This window comes from Choloepus didactylus, chromosome 1 (assembly GCF_015220235.1).
Source record: "Choloepus didactylus isolate mChoDid1 chromosome 1, mChoDid1.pri, whole genome shotgun sequence".
NCBI lineage: Eukaryota > Metazoa > Chordata > Mammalia > Pilosa > Megalonychidae > Choloepus > Choloepus didactylus.
In genome coordinates this window covers 85,434,800-85,454,293 of record NC_051307.1, presented here as the reverse complement: position 1 = coordinate 85,454,293, position 19,494 = coordinate 85,434,800, and the positions used below count along the sequence as shown (strand labels likewise).

At 39.5% G+C, this 19,494-nt stretch overlaps 1 protein-coding gene across 1 annotated transcript in view; it reads right to left on the bottom strand.

Annotated features, from left to right (window-relative positions):
- ARHGAP31 (Rho GTPase activating protein 31) overlaps positions 1-19,494 on the bottom strand; it is a 133,221-nt gene that overhangs the window by 41,369 nt on the left and 72,358 nt on the right. The window contains exons 2-3 of the mRNA XM_037835983.1: positions 5,990-6,092; positions 3,809-3,953 (exon numbers count right to left, since the gene is read on the bottom strand). Coding sequence (XP_037691911.1) covers positions 3,809-3,953; positions 5,990-6,092 — 248 coding nt within the window. The remainder of the gene's footprint in view (positions 1-3,808; positions 3,954-5,989; positions 6,093-19,494) is intronic.

Below are 19,494 nucleotides of genomic sequence, written 5' to 3'. Positions count from 1 at the left end.
ACTCTACTTTAAAATAGTGTGGTAGCTATAAGATAGAATTTTAAACCTTTACATCCACGTTTTAGCCGTATGACCCCAGACACGAGTCTCTCTGAGCATCAACTTACTTATCTGCAAAACAGAAACAATAAAACCTACTTCACAGGATATTTTGAGGATTACACGAAATTACATATATAATTAGTTTATCATATAGTGAGCACTCAATAAATGACAGCTCTTGTCATTAATAATATTCATTACTATTTTGCTAATTCTATTATTAGTGTTATTTCATTGAGATATTTTTCTACTTTAGCTATGCAAGTGGGTTTAAATAAATCATTGTAAGAATGTGTGGCAAGTAACAGCTATTTCCATGTCACTGAAGACAGCTTGCTTATATTACTATAATTCATTACTATGGTTACAAATAACTTATTAAATGACAAATTTTTCAACATACTTAATTTCAGTAGGTCCTATCAATATAAAAGTCGATTGCTATAACAAAACATTGTATTTAATTTTTTAGTGTCAATAAACTGTTTAAATGTAATATCATATTTCTTTCAAATTTGATGACAAGTTGACAAAATGTTGCCTTGGTATTTTTCTGTTGTCATGGGAAAACACAATGATTAGCAATGTCAGGGAGCAGAAGCGGGTAGAGATTAATGTAGGTTTCGTTCTGAGCCTATAAGCAGGAATCTAACAAAAAAAAACTGTATTTCTCAAGTTCTAGACAAGAATTTCTACCTGTTCCCCAAATATAATAGAATGAGATATTAGTTCAAAGAAATTAGATTCAGTTTAATAACACGATGATACGCTCATGCCATAATTTTCAAAAGTGATGCTTTTCAGGATACAGAATTACAACTATGTAGAAAACACAATAAAGTACTATGCACAAATTAAAACAATATTGATTCAAATTGGCAGACAGTTAACAAACTGAAAATATCCTATGTTGGTGAGGGTGTGGGAGCCTTCTTATCTTTCTGGAGGACAGTTTGGTCAGACGTAGCAATTTTAAATAAAAACTCTACTCAGCAAATCCATTTCTATGATTCTCCCTAAGGAACTAATCAGACAAATGTATCAAGGCATATGTACAAAAAAATGTTTATTACAATGTTTATAAAAATAAAGTATTGGAAAACAAAAAATGTAAATATCCATTTGTTAGGGACTGGTTTCTGAAGTCATGGTATATATGAGAGTATTCCATAAATATTAGTATGTACCTCTATTTTTTAACATGGAAAGATGTTCACATTGTTGAATTTTTTAAATGTTCCAAAACAGCAATCTATAGTATTGAGGAGAGAAATTAGGGAGAGAGACTGACTGGGAAGGAGAGAAAGAGAGAAAGATCTGAAATATCTCCCGAATGTTAGTAACAGATATGCCTGGAATGTGGGATTTCAGGTGATTTATCCTTTAAACTTTTCTGTGTTGTTTTAATTTTTACAATAAAATTTTATTTTGACTTGAGCAAACAAAATGAAAAAACCACTATGCATAGAATAAAAAATCAAAGGAATAACCCACAGAATGTTAACTACAGTTGACTTGTCATTAATGGGAAAGACCAAGAGTTCCTTTCTACTTTCTACTTTCCCCCATTTTTCAAGTCTTCTTTTATGAGTGTAAATTACTTTTAAAATGGGGAAATTCTCATATATGGTGATGGTGATTATAACCTGGCAGATCAACATGAAGGCCACATTCATTCCTCATGATTCCTGAAAAAGACTCTGTGGTTTGATGGGTGTGGTAGTGGAGCTGTTATGTATCCCAGAAAAGACCATGTTCTTTTAATCCATTCTTGTGGGTGCCGACCTATTGTGGACGGGACCTTTTGATGAGGTTGTTTCAATTGAGATGATACCTACCCCATTCAAGGTGGGTCTTTAATCCTTTACTGGAGTCCTTTGTGAGAGGATAAAAGACAGATTTTGGAAAGAGCTTAGAGAGAGAGAAATGCCCTGAAGGTGCTAAGAGAGAACCCACAGATGCTCAAAGAAAAAGTCACTGGAATGAGAAACTGAAAGCAACAAAACCCAAGTACAAAGAACCAGCAGATGCTGGCCATGTGCCTTGCTAGCTGACAGAGGAACCCTGGATGCCAGCCCCCTTTCTTCAGAGGAGAAAGGCATCTTGGTGATGCTTTAGTTTGGACATTTTCATGGCATCTTGTTTATGCCTTGGCTGGACATTTTCACAGCCTTAGAATTGTAATTTGTAACTTAATAAATCCCCACTGTTAAAAGCCAACCCATTTCTGGTATACTGATTCCAGCATCTTTAGCAAACCGAAACAATGGGCAAGGGCTGCCATTATTTATGACAGCCTGAGATTTCTTTGCCTTCTGCCTTCTGATCTACCTCAGCTGGTATATGTTGGCTGCTCTAGTGGTCAACATTTATTCCCAAGTTTTTTTGAGTGCTTTGGTCTAATTTTTTTCATTAAAAAGATTAATATATTTTTAGTGGAATAAATTTTGAAAGTTAAAATATAAGGAAGCAAGAAAAACCATCTATAACCCCATCATTGAAGTAAATGACTGTTAGTCTTTTTGAACATCCTTCTTTTTAATCCTTCTTAAATATACAATTGTGTATGTTTTTTTTTCTAATTATCATTATGAATGGCTCCCTATATCATTGAAAACTCTTAAATATATTTTTAATGGGCCAAGCTTAATTTTTTTAAAGTAGCATTCATTCATTCCTGTATCATTTCAAATTGAAAGACTTTTTATATACTCAAAATAAGATGATTTCAGGAGCCATGGGAATGATTCCCTCCTATGGTTAGAGCTCAGATCTGGTCATTACCAATAATTATAATTCCTTCAATTTCCAGCATTCCCCCTGACCACTCCATCAAACAGTCCACTGACCTCACTGGGATGAATAATCCATTGATCTACTTTTTCACTGTTACTCACCCTCATTTCCTTTCTTGTCTTGTGCCCTCATTTCCTTTTTTTTTTTCCTAGACTAAATTCCATGGTCAATTATTTCAATCACTTCCTTTCATACACTTTCATCTCTTTCACCACTATTTTGCTAGATGAACCCCAATGTTAGTTGAACCCAACTCTCCACCCTACTGTGCATCTCCACTGATGAAGCTGAATGTTTAAGTCCTATTTATAACGTTATGTCTACAAGCATCCTTTAAGCATTTAGTCTCCTTTCTGCTTTGCCTGTGAGTTCCCTATTGGTCAACCACACAGCAGCTATTCTTAGGTGTTCTGCTCTTGCCCATCCATCCTCTCCACCAACACAACTCACTGGCCTATCCCATACTCCTTCTTGGCTGCTTTTCCTTCTCAATTTCTGACCCCTCTCTCTCTTGACTTTTGTTTGTTTCCTCTCCCTTCTCTACCACCTACCTCTTTCCCCAACCCCCAAAAGAAACACAGAACAGCTTGATAAAAATGAACTAACAGTGGATAGAACATCTGGAGTCTCAGGTTCCTGTCCTGCCTCTGCTTTGTGACTTTCAGCCAGTCACTTCACTTCTCTGGTTCTGTTTCCTCCCTAAATAATGAGGCCACTTAGTTTAAATAAACTTAGAGAAAATATAACCCAGTTCTTAAAACAAAAAAACATGATTCTGAAAATTCAAGAAAGAATTTAGCCAACAGTCTCATTACCTGACTCTCCTCATCATACCATTTTACTCCCGTCACCATGCTAAAGTAATGTCAACCATCTGCTTAGTATTATCATTATTATTTCAGTGCTGAAATTCTCCTTGGCCAGTCCATGCATCCCACCCGGTAACCATAGTGGAAATTCAAACACTCACCGTGAATTTCTCATAGAGCTCATAAGTCAGGAGGGGGTTGGGTAGCTCCCTAAAGTAGAGCTTGCAGAGTGAGCCCACACAGTGGATGTCCTGGAGATACACTTCCCTTGTCAGATCTGGACATTGATCTGAGCCAAACTCCTGCCTGAAACAACACAGATGGAGACATAACAATCCCAGGGAACGTGTGTTCCATGTCAGCAGCTGCTTGTCTGCATAGGGGTAAAAAGGCCCTAAACTGCTGATCTGACTATATTTTTGACCTTGAGTTAAAAAGACCTTCTACTCCAGGACCAAGGAAGCTATCGGAAGATTTCCACTTCAGGTCTGGACCTTCCACACAAAAGCTTGCAGTGATTAGAAAGATTCAGGGCTCATTTTCAAATGGATTCCCCATGTGTTACGTCTGCAATCTCAGTTAAGAACAGCCGGGAAATCTGAGAACAACTTACTGAACAACCCTATTCAAATTTCAGGTTTTCCGAAATATTGTTCTAACTGAACTTTCCTTTCTTAGAGACCAAGACCAGGGCGAGTTATCTGCATATTCATATCAACAAACTTGTTTTATCTAGAGACTCAAACCCAAGGTTTGAGAACTTTAATCAAGTATTTGTCTGAAGCTGAATGGAATCGTCTGATAGTGGCTTCCACAAGATGGGTAGCTTATAAATATCTTCCTAAACAATCTTTAGTGGGGTGTCTGGGAACATGATCAGATTCCAGCTTAGATGAATACTTGACTTCAAATAATGTAAACTTACAAGTTAACGATATGATGAAGAAATGTCACATTTAAACTTAAATATAGAAGAGAAGTTAAGCCTTTTGAGAGTGTTCAGTTAGTCAGCCAAGTTGTGACAAGGTCAAGAGGACTCTGAGATTTAGCATTTTCAAAACAGCTGGCTGTCCATTCTCCTGTAGTCTGTTTCTACCTCTTTAATAAATAGTAGGGAAATCCCTGATGCCGTTGGAACCTGAAAGGAACTGAGTGGGTCCTTGAAAAGAGAACCTGGCAAATTCTTATGCATGTGTTTTTTAAGAGGGCAGAATAAGAACAATTCAGAGCTTATTCATTTATTTAGTCAAAATTTTCCCTTGTCAAGGCTAAGGTCAGTCCTGAAATGAAAAAGAATTGGCTATCACCCAAATGCCCTTCCATGATACCAAATACTGTGTAGTATATTTCAGAGTGTACATGCTGAGAGTAAACCATCAAAAATCTTTGCTGTTGAAACTCTTTAAAAAGTCACACTAGTACATTAGTGAAAATTACTGAAACATTTAGATTCATTAAAATCTATGGCAGCAGTAAACCAATTTTTTAAATTACAATTGAGATTCGGATGGGGGAGAGGCTGAAAAACAAATAGGAGAGAGAAGACAAAAATTGAATTACCTACACAATTAAATTTTACAAATTAACCTTATAACAAAATTTGTTTTTAAAGTCCACATTTATAACTGAGGAATGCTTAATAAATACATATAACACATTAAAACATGCTTTTTTTGGTGTTAAAGAACAATATGCAAAATTCATAAATCTATTGTTTCAGTCATAGAAAAATTGCAAAATATACATACATCCATATCTGTGGGTTTTTTTGGCGATGATTATTGCTTTCCTAAATCAATGTGATAGGTATTTTTTCACAAAGTTTAGGATAAATCTGTAGAACTGGATAGAATTGGAAATAGCTCATCTGTCAATAATTTTTAAAATAGTTTCTATTAGGGAAATGCATCAGAATCATGCAGACTTCTCAATCACATGAAATATCAAATGTTGAGTGTGAGACAACAGAAAAACCCACATTCATCTTCAAGTTCTGAATACCATGTAATGGGAACCTATTCTGAGTTTAGGCAAGTGAGTGATAATAAATCAAGTTTCCTACCTTGTAATTTAAATCATCTGAATTAAATCAAATCTACCTAAGAAAGCTAACTATGGTGCAAGATAAAGAAACAAATTTAAAGCCCTCAGGAGCTTTTGTTGGAAAGAATTCCTTCAAACTAGAGAACTTCCTGATTAGATTTAACAGGCATCTGAAAAAAAACAGCATCTAACTTTCAGCCATGCCACCCTTCCTTTAGTCCCTTCAGGTTTGTAATAAGGGGAACACCTGGGGACAGAGGGCTGGGCTACAGGATCATGGGAGAATTCTTCCAGCTTACCTTAGCCGCTGTATGTTTGAGGTGACTCCCGAAAGCCGATAAATTCCATCCACAATGCCATGAGTCTCGATGAATTCTGCACAGCTCTTTAATACATATGGAACTATATAAAGGAAAAGAAAAAAAAATAGCAAAGAATTAGATGCAAGTCTGGCTGTCCTTTAAAGATATACTTTTAAAAATCCAGGTAATTTCAAAGAGAAATAGGTATGGAACACAAATGAGTTCCAAATAGAAAACAATTACTTGTTGACGATAGATGATGTTCCTCCTGTATTTAAAGAGAATCATAAGGTTTTGTTAAAGTTTTCAAAATTTATGCTTTTAAAGAGATTTTTTTTTTTTAAGAATTTGAAAAACATACAGAAACACAGATTTTGAGATCAGGGGTAACCTTGGAAATCCTACAACTCAATCTTTTCATTTTACTGGTTTCCCAGGTGGTCTCTAGACAAGCCACATCAGCATTGCCTGGGAACTTGTTAGAACTGCACATTCTCAGGCCCCACTCCAGTCCTACTGAATCAAGAACTGTGGGGTAGGACCCAGCAATCCGTTTTAGCAAGCCCTCCAGGTGACTCTGATGCACATTCAAGTTGGAGAGCTACTGCCTTATTCTACATGTGAAAAAACAGAGGCACAGGTAAGTTTACTCGACTTGCACAAGCTTACCTGTTGCTTATGAAAAGTAATAAATTCAGGGAAAATGCTTATGATACACATTAGGTTTAACAGTAAAAAAAAACAAGTCACAAAATTGAATATACATTACGAATTTAGCTATGTAAAAAAAAAAATTGCAGAGATAAAAAGACCGGAAGAAAATGTGCCCGAATGTTAGAAGTGATTGGCTCTGGCTGATAAAGTAATGAGTAAATTTTGTTTTGCTTCTTTACATTTTTCTGTACATAACAAAATTTCCACAACTTATATCTTTTATAAATTAAAAAAAAAATTACACCTATGCTTGCATCAAATGACTAAAAGGAAAAAAGGAAACAAAGAAAGAGAGTGAGAAAGATGGATTAATGACATGAACTTTAAGCGAAAGATTGGAATGGAAACCTAGGTGACCTGGTGCGCTGGTTTAGATGTATTATGTCCCCCAAAATGCCATTATCTTTGATGCAGTCTTGTGTGGGCAGGCAAGTATTGTGCCCACACAAGACTGCATCATTTTGATTGGATGTTTCCATGGAGATGTTATCACTCAACTGTGGGCGAGATCTTTCATTGGATAGTTTCCAAGAAGGTGTGGCCTCGCCCATTCAGCATGGGCCTTGATTAGTTTACTGGAGCACTATATAAGCTCAGACAGAGGAGCAAGCTTGCTACAGCCAAGAGGGACACTTTGAAGAACACACAGGAGCTGAGAGAGGAGCTGTAGCTTACAGAGACATTTTGAAGATGGCTGTTGAAAGCAGACTTTTGTCTGGAGAAGCTAAGAGAGGACAAACATCCCAAGAACAACTAAGAGTAACATTTTTGAGGAACCACAGCCTAGAGAGGAATGTCCTGGGAGAAAGCCATTTTGAAACCAGAACTTGGGAGGAGACGCCAGCCACGTGCCTTCCCAGCTAACAGAGGTTTTCTGGACACCACTGGCCATCCTCCAGTGAAGGTACTTGATTGCTGATGTGTCACCTTGGACACTTTATGGCCTTAAGACTGTAACTGTGTAACCAAATAAACCCCCTTTATAAAAGCCGATCCATTTCTGGTGTTTTGCATCCTGGCAGCATTAGCTAACCGGAACACCTGGCTTGAAATTTACTTCTCTTTCCCTCTACTATCACAGTAGCCAGGACTATTCTCTAACAGTAACAAGCAGATCCCTGTGGTTGTGTCCATAATGGAGTAAACCACTACTCAAAAAGAGGGAAACCCACACCCTTCCCAATGGATCAAACCATTCATTGATTTAATTGACCATATCAAAGGGCCGACACAGCCTCTAGAGTTCCTGCTGCTCCAGAGGTTCAAGGCATGGGGTGGCTGAAAATGGAAGAACCTGGCTGCATGCTGCTCTCCTCAGGGCTGATCTGCTCCATAGCTTAATTGAAAGGCAGCCACAGGCCTTCTGGGTGCCACCCAGAGGGCAGCAAGTCACCTACCACTCTGGCCCATGAGCACATCCAACTGAGGTCCCTCCAATGAGAGCCCTGTCAATGGTGGTTTGGTATAGAACAACCCAAGTCTCAGGCACTGAAGTGTTCAGCAGCTCCCAGGAGGAATGGAGGTGGTGTGGGACCTCTGTGAACTTGACTTAGCACTGTGCTTACTCCCAGAAAACATAGCCAATCCATTAATGCCTTAGATTAGATTAATGCAAACCCATTAAGGTTTAATGCATGAGACCATGCCTACACACAGCTGCAAGCTAGAGTGACTCTTTACCTGGGTAGACTAGAGGGGTTCAGACTTAAATTCCACCTGAATTCTGCAATTTTAAGTACTCAAGAAAGCTGGTCACACTTGAAGAATTCCATCCATCTCTCAAAGGCTGTACACCCCAGAGCCATTCCCCTCCAGGTCACACTGATGTTTTACCCTTGTCCTCCACAACTGGAAATGGAGAATCTTCTCAGTTACGTTAGGTGGGACAAGGGCAGGAAGTGGACATGGGACTGGGAAATGTTTAGGACAGAGATGTGAAACCACTTCCTATCAGTGATTACAGTGTGGGAGCGGGGTGTGGTGGTGGTGGGCCCTGAGGGAGTGGGCAGGGTTCCCGGGCTCTGCCTACCTTCAGCCAGAGCAATTACACTTTGATCTGGTTTATAAAATAGGATGGATTCTTGGGGGAGATTTTTGTCTCCCATTCCCAATCCTAAAAAAAAAAAAAAGTTCCAAGGTTTTAAAAATTGCACAATGCTGGCTGACTTTTCACCAGCACACTTAGCTGTTGTCCTGTAACCCACAATCTGTGGTCTATGGTTGACACGCTGAACTGCCAAAATATGTCAGGATTCTGTTCCTCAGTTTCCCCATATGTAGAATGAGGATAATAGTGATATTTATGTTATAGCTAGGACTGAAATGATTAATTCCTATAAATATTTAGCACAGACCCTGGCATATAATAAGCATTCCATGATGACAGTTGTTATTTCTATTGACAGCTTATCTATGATATAAATTTATAATTTGCTTGGATGCAATCTTGGTGAAAATGGAGCTTGCCAACCACCAGCCAGTGGGCGCCAGGGGTAGAAGTGATCAACCTCTTACTGAAAACTCATCTCTACTCCCCATAATGACACATGTGCCCTTCTTTGTTAAATGTTTCTATTTGAAAATAGCTGCACCTCTGGAGTCTTTGTGCATTTAGGAGTATCTGTATCACAGAATGGTGGTAGGAACCAACAGAGTATGAATTCCCAGTCTGCAGTTCTGGAGCTGCACCTGGCTCTTGGGAGTTCAGCACCTTGAGGTGGTGCAGCCCAGCAGGGCACAAGTGGACTCAAGAGCTCTGAGCATTCACGAGGAGGATTCAAAGCCAAAGCCTCAGACTCAAGAGGGTCTATATGAAGAACACTGCCTACATGAGGCAGTGCAGGGTCACCAACCTGCCCCAGCCCATTCTCAGATAGGGCCCTCCCAGTACGCAGCTCTCAGCAGCAGCCCTTCAGGTTGTTTGTTTTAAAGGTGGGGCAAACACATTCCGGATGGAGCTCTGTGCTGGGTTTACTCTGGCTTTGGTACAGAGGCACTAGAGCCTCTCGTGCACAGCCCTGTTTAAACAGGAGGCAAGAATTAAACAACCCAAGGGAAGAGGCCATGGTCCCATCCCTGAGGAGTGTCAGCTTTCCTGGGTTCCCATCTTGGGCTGCGTTGGAAGGGGTGGGGATTCCCCATGGTACTAAGAGTAATGGGCTAACTCCAGACACTAGGGCAGTGGTTCTCAGATTGAAGTCTCTGCGCAGGAGCAGCAGCGTGCCCTCCGAGTGATTCTGATGCCTGCTGAAGTTGAAGAACCACCAGTACAGACCAGAGCTTCTCACCTTTAAGGTGCATACAAATCACCTGGGGATCTTATTAACCTGCGGAATTCCAATTCAATCTGGGGTGGAAGGTGTTGAGAATCTGCACTTCTAACAAATTCCCAGGTGGTGCTGGTATGCCCAGCTTGCTGTCCCCACTTGGAGTAATAAGGATCTAAAGATAATTCTTTAGCCTATTGTCTCTGGGGTCCAATCAGATTGGAGACCTATAGAGGGTAGAAGCTCGATACAAAGTAGCTGAGTAGTTGTAGCTGAAAAGAAAGCTTCCATAGTCCATGTGGGCATGGAAGGATTGATGTTGGAGGCAGGAGTCAGAGAACTAGTTCTGTGGGATTTATCCTGGGCCCAAAGAACTTTCAGTTTCCTCCTGCAGGGGTAAACACAGTTGCCGATTATAATGTTATAACCTCTTTGAATTGTTTTACTGATGGTTCTCTAACTCCTGTTTTTGTTTTTGTTTTTCTTTCCTGGATTAGTTATCTGAAACATTAAACAGGCAAAAAAATCTGGGCACACAATAAATCTTGAGGTTTCTGATTGAAAAGAAAATCTTGTTTTTTGATTTATGCCTCCGAATTTAAAAAACATTTTTAAATTCCTTTCCTCATTTGAACCCAACTTGGTACAATTAAAGGGCATTTTACACTTAAAAATAGTGTGAGGCACTTCCCTTAATTCCAAGTTCCAATTCCTATTCAAGGGTTTAGTGCAGAAAAGGCCAGTAGCAAAATAATTTCTCTGAGTCCTCTCAGAAGTAATATCTGCAAAGCTGTCCCAGTGGCCAGGACCTGATCAGATCTGGAGACAGAGATCGGAACAAGCACAGCTTTCTGTGGTCAGCTATGTGGTCATGGCGGGCACATTTTTTCACAGTGCAAATTGTTCTTGTGCTTTAGTCAAATATGGAATCCCCCTCCCAAGTCTGAATTTTGTTAAGCTCTTGTGATGGTCAGATTCCATCTCCAATCTGGGTCTCGCATCCTCACCTTCCAAGGAAAGTCTAGTGGTATATCCATACAATGGAATACTATTCAGCAAGAAAAAGGAATGAGCTACTGATAAACCATATGGGCAAATCTCAAATGCATTGTTCCTAGTGAAAGACGCTGGATTATAAAAGAGTTCATTTAGATAAAATTCCAGAATATGCAAAATAATTCATAGTAACATAAAGCAGGAAAGGGGCAGGAGGGAGTGATTACCATGAGGCCCGAGGAAACTTTTGGGTATGGTGGTATGTTCCGCATCATGACTGGAGAAATGGAAAAGACCAAGAGCCACTGGTGGGAGAACAATTGATACTTGAGAGGGAAGGTAGAAAGAGGAAGAGAGAGAAGACATGCATGGGGAAGAAACCCTTAGAGAATCTGCTGCTGTGCATATGGGAGAGAGAGGATTGTGAGAAGTTTTGCTGTGCTATGAATGAGCACCTTTTGGCATTTTCCCAAGAGGTGCAGTAAAGATTTAAATTACTTTTCCATTATTCTTGGTTGACAGCACAGAATTTCCTAGGTGTTTTCACCCAAGAATCTAGGAGCTGTCACACTAGTGCTCTATAACTTCTCTCTCTTCTAATCTCTGCTCTTTATTTCTGTCTTATCTTTTCCCTGTCCCTCTTCAACTCTGGCTGTCCCTTGACATGTTCCTCTGCAACCATTGTATGGATATCCCACATTTTGTTTATCCATTCATCAGCTGATAGATATTTGGGTTGTTTCCACTTTGGGGTTATTATGAATGATGCTGCTGTGAACATTCATGTGCAAGTTTTTGTGTAGACATATGTTTTCAATTCTCTTGAGTATATACCTAGGAGTAGAATTGCTGGGTCATATGGTCACTCTATGCTTAACTTTTTGTAGAACTGCCAGACTGTTTTCCAAAGCATCTGCATCATGTTTCATTCCCAGCAGCATTGTATGAAGATTCCAATTTTTTCACATCCTTGTCAACACTTGTTATTGTCTGTTTTATTACAGCCATCCTAGTGGATATGAAATGGTATCTTATTGTGGTTTTGATTTACATTGCCCTAATGACAAATGATGTTGAACATCTTTTCACGTGCTTCCCAGCCATTTATCTTTTTTTAGAGAAAGGTCTATTTAGATCCTCTGCCTGTTTTTAATTTGGGCTATTTGTCTTTTTACTGTTGAGTAGTAAGGATTCTGATATTAGACCCTTATCAAATATACACCTTGAAAATATTTTCTCCCATGATGTGAGGTTTTTGTTTTTTCACTTGATAATGTCCTTTGAAGCGCAAAAGTTTTTTTAATTTTGGTGAAGTTCATCTATTTTCTCCTTTGCTACTTGTACTTTTGTTATCAGGAGAAGAGTTTATTACTTCTGATTTATATTGTCTACATCCTTTGGTTCTTCAGTATTTGCACGTTTACAATATATGGCATGTATAGTAGTAATACTATAAGTAATGTAACTTTTTATTAAAAGTTGTGAATCAGAACATATGAATTCAATATTGTCTCTTGGGAAATTAGACCATTATCTGACTCAAAACATTTTTGAAAGTACCTTTTGGGAATTGCTTTCAGGGCTGGTTAGAAGTTGTAGAAATTTATCTCCCCAAGAACTAGAGAATAACGTTCTCCCAGGAGGAAAAGAGGAGGAAAAGTTTATGCCTCTCTTGTTTTCCCTACTGGGTTCAAAGGGATTCTTTTATTATTATTTCACTTTAAAATTCATTTCAGGGAGGATGGATTTCAGTTCTGTTTCCTCTTCAGTTCCTGCAGACAGGGAATATATTTTATCTTTTGAAAACAGAGATTTGATTGTGTTACTCTCCTGACTATAAACCTCCCATGGCTCCCCATTACTAGTAGAATAAAGTCTAATCTGTAAAGGAAATCATACAAGGTTTTCCACACCTGGCCACTCTCTCCGTTGCTAGTCTCATAGCTGACCGCTAAGCTGTCTTCCTCTCGCCCAAACCCAGGCATGCTATGTTCTAGCCACACTGGATAACCTGCTGCTTCCTGAGTATGCTCTGCACCTTCACACCTTCCTGGTTTTGCAAAAGATGTTCTCTGGCCTGAGCCTGTGGCTTCTCCTCTGCTGGGAAACTCCCTCCTACTTAGCTTTTGGGATTCAGCTCAAGCCCCAACTTCTCCAAAAGGTCCTCCTCAGGCAAAGCTAGGTTCTCCTTCCTCAATGTTCTCCTCTCCCCTGTGCCTCCTCCCTTTGTGGTCCTCTCTGTAATTGTCTAAATTCAATTCAACTGCAAATTAAAACTACACTGGTTGCACAACTGTATGATGGTACTGTGAACAATTGTACACTTTAGATGATTGTATGGTATGTGAATATATCTCAATAAAACTGAATTTAAAAAAAGAGAAAAACACACGGGAAGGTGCCAGAAGTCAGTGGAAACCAGAAGAGCAGAAACAAGGAATGAGAGATCATCACGTGAAGGAAAGCAGAGCTGCAAGCCAAGTAACTCCAAGGATGGCAGCAAGTCAGTACCAGAATGCTACAGACTTCTGGAAGAAAGCATGGCCTTATTGACACCTTGATTTTGGACTTCCAATCTTCAAAACTGTGGGACAATAAATTACTGTTACGGCAAATAATAATAAAAATAAAAATAATAACTACACTGATGTATCATTTTTTTCTCAGATTGGCAAAGATACAAAAGTTTGATAATCCTCTGATTGGCAAGGCTGTGGGGAAGTAGACACTCTTACACTATTGCTAGGCAGGTGAGATTGGTACGACTTCTGGAGGACAATTTGACAATATCAAAATTGCAAATGCACACAGTTTGACTCAGCAGTTCCTCTTCCAGGAATTAATCCTACAGACATTCTTGCATATGTGATGAATAACATATGTACAAGATTACTCATTGCAGCAATTTTTGTAATTACACAAGATTGTCCATCAACAGGAAGTTGTTCATACAAATAATGGAACATATGGAATGCTACATAGCTGTTTAAAAGAATGAGGAAACTTTCCTGTACCGGTACAGAGTGTTCTCCAAGATAAATTATCAAGCAAAAAGAGCAAGATGCAGACCAGCATAGTGGCATGCTACTGTCTCTTTAAAGCAAGAGAGAGAATAAAACAATAGATATGCACATTCATTTGTATATGCATAGAATATCTTATGGAAGGATATCCAAAATGATAACTTCAGTTGCCTACAGGAAAAGGAACTGGAGGGCTGGGGATAGGGTTGTGAGCAAGAAGGAGACTTATATTAGGATATAAAACCTTTTCCAAAAAATTTTAATAAATCCAATTCAACAAATATTTATTCAAGCCTACTCTGTATCCAGCAGTAGATGCTAGATGTTGACTATTCTTATGTCATCTCCATTACTGAGCTGTGAACTCCTTGAAGGCAATGAAGTTAGGTACTATGTCTTTATTCTTCCAGCAAATGTGAAAGCTGATTCACAGAGAGGCTAGGTAAGTTGCCCAACATCACACAGCTCGTAAGTGCCAGGGTTGGGATCCAACCCCGGTTTGTCTGACTCCACAGCCCGTGCTTTTTCCATGACACTGCAAGTGATGAGGAATAGACAAAGCCCCAAATTACACCTGCCCTAACCTAAGCCCTCCCTATCAAGAGGACAGGTCCTTTGAGTGGGTGGCCACAAGATTTGAGGAGAGCTGCTGGGATCCTTGCCCTTGACTGCCATGATCCTGAATTCCACCACTGCAGCCCCCTCTTATGTAAACTGCCCTAGAGTCTCTTTCCTGCATCTTTAGATTAGTTAACTTGATGGTCTAGAGTGGTGGTTCCCAAACCTGGGATCATCAGAATCATGGGGGACCTTCTTGAAATATTTTCTGGGTCCCACACTGGAGATTCTGACCCACTGGGTCAGATGTGGGGCCCAGGAATTCATATTTTTGAAAGGCTCAACTGCTGAGTGTAATGCTGAGCCAGATGAGGTGGTAAGTGAGACAGGGATCCCCAGGACCACCTGGAGAAGCCTTCACCTCAATTTGCTTCTCTTGTTCCTAACCACGAAATGGAGCCTCAGGGATCCTTATCTCACTTTCTCTTAGAGCAAGGGCTCTAAGAAAAAAAAAAAAAAAAAATCTTCTTTCCAACTTTTCTGGGTAGAAAGCAGAGTTTTGCTCCATTTTTGTTGTTGAAAATTCATGGTTAATATCTTTATTTTTAAACTCCTTTTGAAAAAATCACAAAAGTGATATATATTGAATTAAAAATGAAAAAAATACACAAATATGAAGAGTAAAGAATGATCATCCCTCTTTTATGCCACTCTTCCCATTATATTAAATGATAAAAAAGTGACACACCTTGATATGCCAATCGTAGTTAACCTTTAGTTAGTGAAAAATAAATAACTTTTTCTTTCCTGTCTTATTAATTTTGCCTTTCTGAATTTCCTGAGATGGGATGTAGTAAAAATAAATTTTTTAAAGAAAAAAATCGATTTTTGAAATATAAGTCTTCATTAAAGAAGCCAGAGGGGTTTCTGAAATCAGTGGGACAATATTTAAGTGTTTGTTAAGATCCTTTCCAATGACCCCACTGAGGTAATTACCCCTTGTTAAACAGAAGTATTTGCCTAACCTGCTTATCTGAGTGGCAGGAACTAGCTCTGCAGCTGTGCAGAGGATCCTGATGGCAATTGCATCCTGGAGCCTGTGTCCTAAGACTCAGTGCCCAGGGACACACCTGGAGTCCCTTCCTCTCACTCTCAGGCTCTCTTGAGCTGAGAAGGCAAAACAATTATTATGCGCTACTATTTGCCAGTCTCTGAGCTATACACTTTTTTTAAATTCAGTTTTATTGAGATATAGTGACATACCATACAATCATCCATAGTGTGCAATCAACTGTTCACAGTACTGTCATATAGTTGTCCATTCATCACCACAATCAACTTCTAAACATTTTCATTGCTCCAAAAAATAATAAAAATAAGAATAAAAATAAAAGTATAAAAGGACACCCAAACATCCCGCCCCCCCATCCCACTCCATTTTTCATTTAATTTTTGTCCCCATTTTTCTACTCATCTGTCCGTACGTTGGATAAAGGGAGTGTGAGCACAAGGTTTTCGCAGTCACACAGTCACACCATGTAAGCTACACAGTTATACAATCATCTTCAAGAATCAAGGATACTGGATTGCAGTTTGACAGTTTCAGGTATATCCTTCTAGCTACTCCAATACACTAAAGACTAAAAAGGGATATCTATATAGCGCATAAGAATACCCTCCACAGTGACTTCTCAACTCCGTTTGAAGTCTCTCAGCCACTGGAACTTTATTTTGTTTCCTTTTGCTTCCCCCTTTTGATTGAGAACATTTTCTGAATCCCACCATGCCAGGTCCAGGCTCATCCCCAGGAGTCATGTCCTGCGTTGCCAGGAAGATTTACACTCCTGGGAGTCACGTCCCAAGTAGTGGGGAGGGTAGTGAGTTCACCTGCTGAGTTGGCTTAGCTAGAGGGAGACAGGCCACATCTGAGCAACAAAGAGGCACTCGGGGGAGACTCTTAGACACAATAATTATCAGATTTAGCCTCTCCTTTGCAATAACAAGTTCCATAAGGGCAAGCCCCAAGATCAAAGGCTCATCCTACTAAATTATTAGTCCTCGATGTTTGTGAGACTATCAGTAATAACCCAGGTGGGGAAGTCCAACATTTCTGCATTTTTCCCCAGTTCCTCAGGGGGGCTGCAAACGCATTTTTATTCTCTGCCCAAATTACTTTGGGATTTATTGGGATTTCACATTAACCTGTACAAACCTACAGATCTCACTTCCTGTTCAATGTTCCATGTAATTATGGTGCTTGAATAAATTGACTGTATGAGTTAAATTATTTAGTGTGCTACAGAAAATATAGATCCTGCACCAAATAAACATCCCTTCCCTTGGTCTCACACAGAAGTAGAAGTTTTAAAACAGTCATATCATTCTTTACCCTTTGGCCTGATTTGCCTTAGTCCTAACCATATCTCTAACTGAAGTCTGAACTCTTTTTCAGCTTTTTTAACAGTTGCTGTGTGAGGTAATACTGACATTCATACCTGTCGGACTCTAGCTCTGAGTCTCAGGTGTCACACAGATACCCAGAGTTCCAGAGACTGATGAGGTTATACACAAAGACCCTGAGCTATACACTTTATATCCATTTTTTTTACCCAACTCCATCCTCACAACTGCCTTATGAGGAAGGTATTTATCCCTGTTTTACACATGAGGAAACTGAAGCTCAGAGATATTAAGTACCTTGGCTGGTATGAAAATATCAAGCAAAATATGTTAAGGGCCCTCAAGAGGCATAGAAGAAAATGTGATGGAAGTTCTTTTTAAAAGATTACATATGGTGGAGGAAGCCAGGCAGGACTTTTAAGTGTTTAACAACAACAGGAAATTGCATGCATTTGTGGAGAGCTAACGGGGGTGGGGAACTATGTTAGTGAGCATGGAAACAGGACCCTCATCCTCAGGGGTTTACAGTGTGGTAAGATACGTGGATAAAGAATGACAAATCAAGGTTATGGAATAAAAACTCTGATGCTGGTACATATAGATGAGATGAGATACATGATATGATATATGATATGATAGATGATGTGACATGAATGAATTTATACAACAGAATACAATACATGCCGTGCTTGGTTAAGTGCCTGGCCTATAATAATCACCTAGTAAATGTCACCTACTTTCTGGTGGGGTGGGAGCAGGGAAGGTGTTAACAAGGTAGGAAGGCAAGAAATCATGTAGTAAATTCCAGGAAAGCTGGCTAGACCAGTCTGGTGGAAGAGAAATGTTCAGGTAAGTTGGGGTAGTTTTTAATGACGTCTAGGAAGATTGTATTTTATCTTGATCTCCACTGCCAGATAAGTCTTTCTAACACACCACTTTGATCACAAAGCTCTCCGCCTCCAGAACAGTCAATAGCTCTCCATTGCATATAGAATAACATCCAATCCAGGCAATTCTGGGATGAGAACTTCAGCTGCCTCATCAGGGCTGACTCCAGAGTTCAACCCTTCAAGAGTACAGGACTTTGAGAAAGAGATAGGAGTAATCTTGGGGGAAAGACTTGCCAAGAACATATCACTTCAAAAAGAAAAAAAAATCACATGTCCCTTTGGGTTAATGGAGAGGACCTCTTACAATTTGTCAAGGATGAGCAGGGGGAGGAGAAGTCTCATTCCTTTCTTGGTGTTGTCTGTTAAGAAAGGATAATGACTTTCTGACTTAGAGATAAAGGCTGGTTGAGGGTGGGAAAGTATCTCAGACCACACATCAATACCTAGTTAATGAGTAAGTGGAAACAGCCTAGGAGGGATTCGCAGAGCCTCTGGGTATGTGTATGGGGCTGGGGAAAGGTGGTAGTGGTGGTGAGGGAGGGCAGTACTGAGTAGAGGAAAAGACTGAGGTATGATGACTCTATGCACATAGAAAAGAAACCTCCAAGAAGTTCCCATGTGGCCTTGGGCTTAGAGTTGGCCTGTTCGCCTTGTACACAGAAGATGTGTCTAGAAGTACTTTTGTCCCATTGCTAAAAATGAGGCTGCTATGCTTTCCATAATTAATAAAGGCTCTTTGGTTCGCCTCTCCTACAGTCTGACTCTCTGTCGGGAAGCTTTGTTCTCAGGAGATTTGTAGGGGCCGCCATGTACTGCCCATGGATGATGGAAAAATCTTTCTATCATTACCCATCATATCCCAACTTGGGAGCATCAATTTCCTTTTCATTGTAAACAAACCATTAAATCCTCAACTGCATAAAGAGTACAGTTAGTTTAAGTCACCTGATCAAGATTTTAACTTATTTCCTGGACTAGAGAGCCATCTCTTTCTTTCTTGGCACCTGCCCCTTGGCATGTCACCTGGGTGGAGATTTTTTTTTTTTCTTTTTTTTGAGGTTTAAATATTTTATTCAAGTTTTTGTGTGGTCTAATTCCACACAAAAATTTTAGCTGTATCCATTAAACTGCTAAACTAAATAAATTAAACTGCTAAAAAATAAATTGAGTGGTGAGAATACAACAGAAGCCCGATTTAGATTCCGAGTGTTGTCACCATGTGATTACAGTCACAGAGACTCTTCCCAGCTTGCAGCTGGAGCTCCTGGAAGCTATTTAGCAGCAGTGCAAGGGTGGTGGAAATTCTTAGGAGGTAAGAGATACAGAGGATGACCACATCTGCCTCCAGAGAGAGATCCAGGTTGAGAAAGGAATGAGCTGACCAGGTTAATGAAAGATAAACCTGGAAAAATAACCTGCTTCTTGAAATGTCTGTGTTTCACTAATACCAATTATCTTAAGAATGAGGACAATGTAAATTTTTTTCTCCTCTGAGTTTGTCCCAGGCTACTTTTCCTTCCTCCCTCCCTCCCTCCCTCCCTTCCTTCCTTTTCATGCTTAATAGGTGGTCATAGGGGTGGAAAGAGATAATAGTAACCAAATGCTATGTGGAATCTCTGCTTAATGATCATTATTTCATTTAACTCTCACAACTC